We start from the raw sequence: 11,178 nt of genomic DNA, 5'->3' as shown, positions 1-11,178 counted from the left end.
GCACAGGGCCACTCTCCATCCCGGCTGCCCATGGTCACTTGGCAGAAATGTCAGCCGCCGGCACCTGGGGCCTGAGGGCCACCTACCACCGGGTCCTCGATAGAGTGGAGCTCCTGCTGCCTGAGAAGTTGAGGCCGTTGTACAACCACCCAGCAGGTCCCAGAACAGTATTTTTCTGGGCTCCAATTATGAAATGGGGCTTGGTGTGTGCTGGATTGGCTGACACGGCCAGACCTGCAGAAAAACTCAGCACAGCTCAACCGGCTGTCTTGATGGCAACAGGGTTTACTTGGTCAAGATATTCACTTGTAATTATTCCAAAAAACTGGAGTCTGCTGTTAATTTCTTTGTCAGTGCAGCAGGAGCCTCTCAGCTCTTTCGTATTTGGAGATATAACCAAGAATTAAAAGCTAAAGTAAACAAATAAGAGTTCCCGATCACCCTAACAATCTAGATGTGGACATAAGCACTGGGACCTAGTCTGATTTATTATTTATTTGGTTATTGATAAGGTGATGCTAACTGTGCTAATGTTTGGAAGGCATAAAACAAATCTAACTGTAATTGGGAGATAGTACGTGATTAAACAGAAAAAATAAAGCAAACTTTTAATAATACTGCCTCTTCACATATGACTTAAGGAATTTATCTATGGATATTAGTAAAATTTTTCTACTCTTTGTCCATAATAAATCATACTTGCTCATATAAAAAAAAAGAGAGAGAGAGAGAGAAATTCTTTTTCCTTGATAGGGATTTTGTAAGCAAAGGTAAAGAGCTGCAATTATTGTTCCAACCCAATTTTATGCCTCAATGGTGCACCTTTGATGGCTTGGATTCTTCAAATTGTAAACTGGGAAAGAGAATCTAGTTATAATTTAAAAACTAGAGAAGAAAATTCTTAACTTAGCCAGGCAGGTTCCAACATGAGTCTGACATCTCAACATGCAATTAAATTCTATTTAATCACTAGGTTTCAGTAAAATGTGTGGTAGGGATCAAATGATCACATCTGACCCTAACAAGGAAAAACTAAGTAAAACAATTTTAAGAGCTTATGTGAAAGCTGTATTAGGGGATATAGAAATGTACAAATTCTTTACCAGCTTTACTGAGGTGTAACTTATATATCATAAAATTGACCTGTTTTAAGTGTAAAATTCAATGACTTTCACAATCCAATTTTAGAACATTTCCATCACCCAGAAACAGATTTCTTAGGTCCATCTGTAGTTACTTCCTGTTGCTGCTCCTTGCCCCAGGCAACCACTAATATACCATCCCTACAGATTCTTTCCAGATTTCATATAAATGGAATCATATGTGGTCTTTTGTGTCTAGTTCTATCATTTAGCGTGTTCATCCATGTTGTAACATGTATCAGTCTTCATTCCTTTTTATTGTTGAATACTATTCTACAGTATGGATAAACCACATTTTATTTATTCACTCACCAGTGGATGGATAATTGGGTTGTATGCAGGTTTTGGCTATTATAACAAAACTGTGAATATCCAGAAACATGTCTGTGTGGACATGTGTTCATGTCCCTTGGGTACATAACCAGAGTGAAATTGCTGGGTCACATGGCAAGTCATGTTTTAACTGCCACACTGTTTTTTCCAAATTGACTCTGTACCATTTTACATTCTCACCAGCAATGTATTAGGGTTCCAGTTTCTTTATATCCCCCCAACACTTGTTATTATCTTTTTCATCATAGCCATCCTAGTGATGGTATCTCACTGTGGTTTTAATTTGCATTTCCTCCTAAATAATAATGTTGAGCATCTCTTCATGTGCCTACTGGCCATTTTATGTCTGCTTTGGAGAAATGTCTATAGAAGTCTTTTGCCCATTTCTTAATTGGGTAGTCTTTATTGTCAGGTTGTAAGAGTTCTTTATATATTCTGGATACTAAAACCTTATCAGGTATGTGATTGCAAATATTTTCTCACATTCTTTGGGTTGCCTTTTAACTTTCTTGATAGTGCTCTTTGAAGCACAGAAGTTTTAAATTTTGATGAAATGAAAACTGACTTTATTATCATTTTTTCTTTCATGGACTGTGTTTTTGGTGTTGTATCTAGGAAATCTTTGCTTACCACAAGGTCATAAAGATTTTTTCCTGGTTTTTTTCCTAGTAGTTTTATAGTTTTAGCTCATATTTAGGACTATCATTCATATAGATAACTCCAACTACACTAGCACCATTTATTGAAGACTTATTTCTCCCACTAAACTGTCTTTCACCTTTGTCAAAATCAAATGACTATAAATGAAACTGTTTATTTCTGAACTCTCAATTCTGTTCCATTGATTCACAGTCCGTCCTTATGCCAGCACCACATTGTCTGGATTACTGTTGTTTACAGTAAGTTTTAAAATTGGGAAGACCGAGACCTCCAGTTTTGTTCTTTTTCTCCCCAACAACAGTTTGGCTATTCTGGGTTCTTAACATTTCTATACAAATTTTACAATCACCTTGTCAATTTCTGAAAAAAGCTTGGTGGAATTTCAATAGGCATGTGTTGAATTCGTAGATCAATCTGAGTGAGAATTACCATTTTAATAATATTCCATCTTCTAATACATGAATGTGGATTTATGTAAATCTTCAATTTTTCTCAGCAATTAGTTTTCAGTGTACAAGTCTTGAACTTCTGTTAAATTTATTACTAAGTATTATTTTTGATGCTACTGTGAATGGAATTATTTTCTTAATTTTTGAATTGTTCATTGCTAGTATGTGGAAATACCATGGATCTTTTGCATATTAAGATTGCATCCTACAACCTTGAACTAATTTAGTTCTGGTAGTTTTTTGTGTGTATAGCTTTCTAAGGATTTTCTATATACAGGATCATGTCATTGGTGAATAAAGATAGTTTTACATCTTCCATTCCAATCTGGATGCCTTTTATTTCATTTTCTTGCCTGACTGCACTGGCTACAACTTTCAGTACAATGTGAAATATAAGTGGTGAGAGTGGAAGTCTGTGCCTTATTTCCAATCTTAAGGAGAAAACAGATTTTTACCACCAAAATGATGCTAGCTGTAAGTTTTTTGTGGATGTTCCCTACATCTGATAAACGTTCTATCCACAATTTAGAGTGAGGCATTAGTCTCCAACTATTATGCTTGAATTGTCTACTTCACTCTTCAATTATATCAGTTTTTGTTTCATGTATTTGGGGCTCTATTAGGTGTGTATATAATTGTTATACTTTCCTGATGTATTGCCCTTTTAGTTATAAAATGTTCCTCTTTGCCTGTACTAATTTTTTTTGGACTTAAAGTCTATTTTGTCTGATATTAGTATGGCCACTTCAGCTCTCTTATGGTTACAGTTTGCATGCGGTATCTTTTTCCATCCTTTTACTTTCAACTAACTTGTGTCTTTGAATCTAAAGTCGTTCTCTGAAAGGCAGCATGGAGTTGGATCTTGTTTTTTATCCAGTCTGACAGCAACTCATAGATTTTTGACTAAAGAAGAATGCTTTTCTCTAAGGAAGGTTACTCTTTTGAAACACACATACAACATTGGGATATGGGGCAATAAGAGAAGAGACACCCTTCAGCCAGACTAACCCTAGCAATCAACAGTGACAGATGGAGCCATATTTCTCTCATCCAATCCAGTAACCTACCTCTCAGCCACAGCCAGCAGCCGTTCTGGCCTAAAGGTACCCTCGGTGTCAATGTACATGGCCTTTCCTTCACCTCCCCCTCGGTCAATGGGAAGCTAGAGAGAAAAAGAACAACGGAAATGACTGTACTTCTGATATAACTGACGAAACCCCTCATGATGGGCCTATAATTTCCCCACCCCCAATAAAGCCAAAGGAAAAAACATTTTAAAGTGACAATCAGAGGTAGTGAGGAGGCATTCCCTTTTGATGGAAATACAACTAGTAGGAAATATGAAGCTCACTGTGTCCCACATTTGAGGCTAGAGTCTGCCCAGAGTTGGACTGCTTGGAAAAATCGACCAAAGTAGGTGATAAAATTCCTTTTTTTTTTTAATTCTATGACTACACCAACATAAGACTGATTGATTCTCTTAAGACAACATGTATTAGGAAGATTTACCTTTAATAAGAAAGACTCTGATCTAATATCCAATTAATTTTAGCATATCTAGACCATGCTTACACCTCACTTTACTGAGCAGAGTTCATTCTTCAGGGTTACTAAAGGCAACTGACAGTACCCCAGGGGCATCCCTTGCACGTTTAAAGTATTAAAGAATAAAAAGGGTGTTTGCCCCAGTAGTACATACAGATGTTAAAAATAAACAAAAGTAGGAAAAGGAAAAATAATAGAAAGTAAGAGTTAAAAAAAAGGAAAGAAAATGGAGGAATGCCATGAAAACTGTCTCATGTGCTGCTCAGAGAAATTTCTGTTTTGGCTACTGATCCCACGCCAGGTACCCTTGAGTTATACAAATTTTAAATGAATGTCGCTAAAGGGTAGTTCCCACCTTTGAAGTCTACTTTGGAGTCTAATTCACCTATAAATTCTGAGGAAAACCTCTTAGGACAGTTTACATTAAGTGCCTGGTAGCAGCAAATTTTCGTCTTCTATTTCTGAGAAAAAATTTTTTTTCAAAATTATAAAAGTACTACACGCTTGTATTAAAAACTTCAAACCATGCAGAAATAAGTAGAGTAAAAATTGAAAGCTCTTCTTCACTCCCATCTCCCTTGAGTAATCAAGATTCCAGATCATTTTCCATTCATTTTTATATAGACACATTTTTTGTAATGGAGGTACCGGGGATTGTACCCCAGGACCTTTTGCATGCTGCTCTACCATTGAGCTATACCCTCTACAATACAAACACTTTTTATACATGTGATTCTGACACTATGTGACCCTGAGAATACTAATTCTGTTTCCTTTTCTGTAAAATGTAGATAAAACCTATCTATGGCACTGTTTTGAAGATTAGACAATTCATGTAAAGTGTTTAACACAGTGCCAGACATATAGAAAGTCCTTAGAAGACTTACGATATCCTCCATCTCTAGGGCACTGATTTTAGCATATACTCAATTACAGAAAGCTTTGTTAATTCAGAAAGGGGAAAAGGTTGGCAGATAATCTTTCCAATCACAGGAATCCATGGAAGGAGCAAAGGATACATATATAACAAAAGTGGGTCTTGGTTTGGAACCACTGGCCGAAAGGACAGAAAGCAGAAGCTGCCTTAGTTTGGGAGGAGAAAATCTTGATACTCAGGGGGCTAAGTCCCCAGGAATTAAGATGAATGAGATTCTCCCTTCTCTCATCTTTCTGGTATCTTTAGTGCAAACTTGAGAGAGAGCTTTTCTAGCTAAATAGACCTCACTGGGCAGAAGGGAGGCCTTGCGTGGTCGGGCAGGGCATTGGTAGACTGACGGTGGAGAAATGGACACAGTCCCAGCGTACTGTTGGGCCAGTCACAAGGGGATGGACTCCCTGCTCTGCACCCTATCACATTCTGTCTCCTCTACCTCACCCTTTTAGTGCCACCGCAGCCATCCTGTGTTACTGGGCTGGGGCACCACTAAGGTAGCTACTTTTAATAAACTGCTTTAGTACAAAAATTTAAGTCTTCTTCCTATTTTGTAGTGATGCAGGTTCTTGTGAACTCGCACCATTTCATAATGCTGTGGTGTAACTTCTTTGTACATTTATCCTTGACTATTTGAAAAGTTCTATGAGACATTATGTCAAGGGCATGTGCATTTAAAATTGGTACTTAAATCGTCTTCTCAGAATTTTTAAATTACTCTAGTACTTTAAACAAGCAAGGGCTGTTCATTTTTGTAACCTAAGTATGGCTCTCAACTTTACAGAACTTTGCTATTAGACAGAGATCTAATACATAATGGGGTTTAACTTCATTAAGTTAAGAAAATCTGAACAAATAAGAAATGATAATGTTTAGATTTAAACAGTAACCTAACATCCTCTCTATATCTCTGGTTCCAGCTCTTAGGCTGGTGACATATAATCCTTTCTATTATTAAAGAATTAGCATTCTTTTTCTCTGGAAAAAAATATCAAAAACCTAGTTATTTAGCCACTGTGAATGTTGTTATTTTTACAGAGAGGATATGTTTATTTGAGAATTTTGCTTCAGTTTACTGTTAACAGGCATTATCTGACTACTTAATAAACATTCCAAGGACAGGAGTCTGTACAACTTAAAAGCATCAGCGTGATATGCTGAGTTGCCATGGCAACTACAGATCCTGTGTAATCTACTCCAAATATTTATTCCACATGAATCTCTGTCAAAACAACATGGGGAAAACATTTCTATTTAAAAGAGTCACATATCATGTCAAATGACCCTTGTCAGGGTGATATTTTAAACAGTCCTATTTCGCTTTAGCTAACAATGTTCTAATGGTGCTCGGGCAATAAGCTATAGCTTCTATAGCTTACTATACTGCTCCTCATCTCAGTGCTTCCCTTCTTATCCTAAAAGTTCTCCTGGGCCCCTAACTCCTCCCTCCTCAGAGTAATTTATGAGATGAGCCAACATGGCTTAGGTCAACTTGATACTAGAATCCTAACTTGGCTGTCATATGGTACATTTTGGTATGCAATGAAAAGATCAGTAGAGGAATTGAGGAGAGAAACACAATTAAAATGACAAGTGAGAAAGGAAAATGTCGAGAAAAACAGGAGACCATCAAGCAAGACCTCTTGCTATTACACACACTTTTATTCATGAAGAACCAAATATTTTCCTATCTCAAGGAATGGTATCCACCACTTCAAGACAGAAGTGCTGACTGATGAAGGATGTATCTATAACAGAAAAAATGAGAGATTTTCCTGGGTGACTTGGGAAAATCACTCACTGCATTAGTCTCTGAAGATATATGTGTTTCACTAAAAGTGAACCCTACCTAAGACAGAGTCCTAACAAAATTCCTATTTTTTTAATGACACATACCATCTTTAACTACAGCACAGCATTATGTCAATAAAATAAACATTTTTTAAAGTGCTATTTAAATATAGAATAAATTATGAAGGATAGTTCATAATTTGTTTTATAAGGGAAAAAAACACAGAAGAGAACAATTTATATTTGATGTTGAAATTTATCAATGAGTTCTAAGAATGACTATTACTTTGTTGGGAGGTTAAGAACTCATGCTGTATGGATAGGTACTAGGAAGCCCCCTCCGTCATGCTGATATAAGGAGGCAGATTTCCTTTCAGTTATTCTCTAACTCCATCAGTAAGTTGTGTCCGTGGGAGAAGTGAGTACAATCTATCTAGGTTAAAATACAAACAGTACCCAAGTGAACTATGGCTTGACTTACAATCTTTCGATTTTACCACGGTGGGAAAGTGATACGAATTCAGTAGAAACTGTACTTTGAATTTTGACTTTCGACCTTTTGCCAGACTAGTGATATGCTGTACAGTACTCCCGCGATGCTGGGCAGCAGCGGGCCGCGGCTCCCGCATGGTCCCAAGGGCACACAACCCATACACTTCTAACCATTCTGTTTTTCACTGTCACACAATATGGTATTCAATAAATTACATGAGATAGTCAACACTTTCTTATAAAATAGGCTTTGTATTAGATGATTTTGGCCAATTGAAGGCTAACGTAGCTGTTCTGAGCATGTTTACAGTAGGCTAGGCCAAGCTACGATGCTCAGCAGGTTAAGTGTATTAAATGCATTTTTGACCTAAGATATTTTCAACTTGTGATGGGTTTATCAGGACGTTACCCCATCATATGTCAAGGAAGACCTAATACCATTTTCTTCAAAAGACCTAATACTATAATAAAGCCTCAAAAGACTATAACAAGAGTCAGCCCATGGGAACAGGCCAGGTTCCAGGGTAGTTTGTAGGCCAACAACTCACTTCCAGGATAAGCAGCATACCCTTAAAGCGAGGAAATGTTAGGACCCCACTCAAAGAGGAAAAAGGGCTCCCCAAAACACTGCTAGGAGGTGTAAAACAGAAAAGCTCATTCACTTACTCTTCTAGTGCTCTCTCACGGATCTCACAGATCTCTCTTTTTCAGAGATTCCAATATTACTTCTCTATACAGAGATACTAACAGAGATGTGGAGCTAAATACTGTTAGAAATTTTCACTTGGTTGTCTTATCACACCTCAAACTCACCATCTCCAATGTTGAACTCAACTTTCCATAAAAACTGTCTCCCTCTCCCAAATAGTTTCTAGAGTTAACCAAATTAATACATTGTTGAGCTGAGGGCTATTTTTTACTGTCAGTAGTTAAGTGCTCCCCTTCACATCTGCCTATACCCCTTCAGTGTTATTTTTGTTTACTCCTGATAGTTAATACTTATAATAATCACAAAAATCTGCTTAGCTTGTGCCTCTCCCTTCAGTTCATTCAACAAGTTGCTACTAGAATATTTCTAGAAATTTGGTTATGCTTCTCTTCAGTTGAAAAATATTGAATCACCCCCATTCTTTATAGAATCAAGTCTAAACTTCTTATACTGCAGTTAAGATCTTGTAAAATATGGTTTTCCTTTTAAAGGTTTATCTCCTACAACTTTCCCAAATATGACCTCTGAGCTAGGTAAATGGGTTTATTTTATTGTCTTCTCAATATGTTATGCCTCCCTGCCCTTCTCTTCATATCATTCCCTATAGTTAAATGCTCTTTAGTTTCTTTACCTGTTCACATGTAGCATTTTTCAGGAGCCTGTCCAATCTCTTTTTCCCATAAGGTATTCCACAATTACTCTGGAGTGAAGTAATCCTGTCTCTTCCTTAAACAGTTATGCTACTACCTCTATACCTTTTACTTGATTATAGTATATCAGGTATGTCTTAGGACATCTATTCTATCATCTCCACCATTCAAGTATTGACCAAGCACTGACTCAGGCACTAGCAACACAGCAGAGAACAAGCCAGTACAGGTACTACTTTTATGAAAGTTTTAAGAGCATGGGTTCTGAAGTCTGGTTTGATTCCTGTATCTATTACTTAAATGTGGTATGATCTTAGGCAATTATTTAACTTGCTGTGTCTGTTTCCAAGTCTGTCCATGAACAGGAGCATAAGTAAAGGAAGAAACATAAAAGGTCCAGGGAAAGTTTTTCCTAATGGAGGAGATACAGGCATGTTTGTATACCAACGAAGATAATCTAATAGAAAGGTAGAACAGAAAACAGAAGTAGAGCCCTTGAAAAGGTGGCAAGAACTGGTAACCAGCTGACACTGGTAGGATGGGCCCCTGAGAGGAAAGGAGACACTTTCTCTACTGTAAACCAAAATAAGAAAAGATGGGTATAAAGGTAGGTGGATTTACAGATTTGATGTGAAGAACAGATTAGGTCATTTGGCTGAAAGTGAGGGTTGAAGAGAAGCATGAAGGTTTGAGGAGAAAGGACAAAGTATGAGATAAGTGTCTTACTGAGTAGGAAAAGGTTGCCTAAATGGAGAAATTCAGTAGATCTGCCAAGTAGTATTGAATGTTAACCTAAAGTTTGTCATCTTGAATTTAAAGGGAAGACAATCAAAATTATGTTAGTATTTTTCTCCAGTATGATCAGCTATTTGGGACTAGGCACTGAAATAAATTCTAAGACTGGCATCTCTTTGGATGGGAGATGTAGGTCTGCAGGTATTTGTAAAGGAATGACTCTAATGAAGAATCATTTAATGATGAATCAAAATCTAGACTAATGAAGAGGGCAGGTGAAGCCTGGAGAAGCCTTGTAGATGGAAGAAAGTATGTGAAATTCAGAAAATATCTGAAAGTTTCTATGCTGTGGAAGTTCTACTGTAGGAGTCTACCTTCTAAGTAGCTATAGCATTCTTGAAGACAGAGAAAGTGCCCTTTTTTGTCCATGCTAACAGATGCTTGCTAATAGCAGGAATCAACTCACTCTTGCTGATCTGATTAGAGTCCCAGCAGCTCACCTGGCACGTTACAGCCAAAGTATGACAGATCTGGGTCTTCCCAGTTCGGAATTCTCCAAACATCTCTGTGATGGATCCAGTCTCAATTCCTCCTAAAAGAGCAGTGAGAAACACTTCTCAGCACAATACAAATGTTTAGAGATCATCACAGACATGTCCTAGGAGCTCATCAGAAAGATGTTTACATAATTTAGAAACCCAATTTCCAACAGTGATTACAATAAACTTTTTTATTTTGAAGTAATTCTACTCACAGAAAATCGCAAAGAAATGCACAGGAAGTTCTCATGATTTCATCCTGTCTCTAGTGTTACCATTTCACATAACTACAGTACAGTATCAGTATCAGAAAACTGACTTTGATACAATCCATAGAGCTTATTCAAATTTCTCCAGTTATATATGCACTCATTTGTGTGTAGTTCTCTGCAATCTGTCACATCTGTAGCTTCATGTAACTACCACCTCAATCAAGATGCAGAACTATACCATCACAAGTAAATAAGCAGTCATTTAAAAAAATTATAAATAATGTGTAATATTTACTAAATGTCTCTTGTATATCTGGCATTGTGCTATATATTTATATGTATCAACTCATTTAATTTCTTATAAGGTAAGAAGTCTGTCTGTCCTCATTATGAAGAAAACTGAGGCAACAGAACACAGTAAGAAATTTGCACCATGTAATACAGTCAGTAAGTGCTGGCAGGGGGAACAAGAAGGAGAGCAAATGCTCAAATTTGAGTATGATTCCTGAACCCATGCTAATATGCACCCCAAAAAAAGGAAAATTGAAAGATCAAATATTTAGGGAAGCAATAAGAACCAAATCTAACTCTACAAAAATTTCGGATAGCCATGCTTTCAAAAATTCAAAAACCTTACAGCTCTCCATAAAGTCCTGAAGATTAGTGTGTACTACCACGTATTGATACTAAATGTAGTGTTCAAACATGGAGTGTTTTAACCAGTCATCAGATTTTCTGCCTTGTGGTTGAGTAGGTTATAATTATTTCTTTAGGCAGAGGGAGCTTACTCTCTGAATATAACATTAAACAGATTAAATTATTTAACTGGCAGTATTTGATACTGCCAATTTTTGTATTCTGTAAGTCAAGTCCCAATGTGCAGTGGTCGGTCTTCTTCACTGTGAATATTCTGCTTTATTTCCTAACTCTATCTAATACATAAGCCCAACCCAAACATGTTTTGTTCAGCTGTGTTCTGTAGCCCAGGTG

The 11,178-nt window shown here is 37.0% G+C and overlaps 1 protein-coding gene and 1 pseudogene across 2 annotated transcripts in view; one reads left to right on the top strand and one right to left on the bottom strand.

Moving 5' to 3' along the window:
- RAD51 (RAD51 recombinase) overlaps positions 1-11,178 on the bottom strand; it is a 28,646-nt gene that overhangs the window by 7,245 nt on the left and 10,223 nt on the right. For both annotated transcript variants that reach the window (XM_045524210.2, XM_010965151.3), the window contains exons 5-6: positions 9,938-10,029; positions 3,652-3,746 (exon numbers count right to left, since the gene is read on the bottom strand). In XM_045524210.2, coding sequence (XP_045380166.1) covers positions 3,652-3,746; positions 9,938-10,029 — 187 coding nt within the window. The remainder of the gene's footprint in view (positions 1-3,651; positions 3,747-9,937; positions 10,030-11,178) is intronic.
- Positions 43-2,902, top strand: LOC141577951 (mitochondrial pyruvate carrier 2 pseudogene; annotated as a pseudogene).

Source organism: Camelus bactrianus, chromosome 6, assembly GCF_048773025.1.
Source record: "Camelus bactrianus isolate YW-2024 breed Bactrian camel chromosome 6, ASM4877302v1, whole genome shotgun sequence".
Taxonomy (NCBI): domain Eukaryota; kingdom Metazoa; phylum Chordata; class Mammalia; order Artiodactyla; family Camelidae; genus Camelus; species Camelus bactrianus.
Note: the sequence above shows the minus strand (reverse complement) of the source record. Positions and strands in the feature narration are given on the sequence as shown.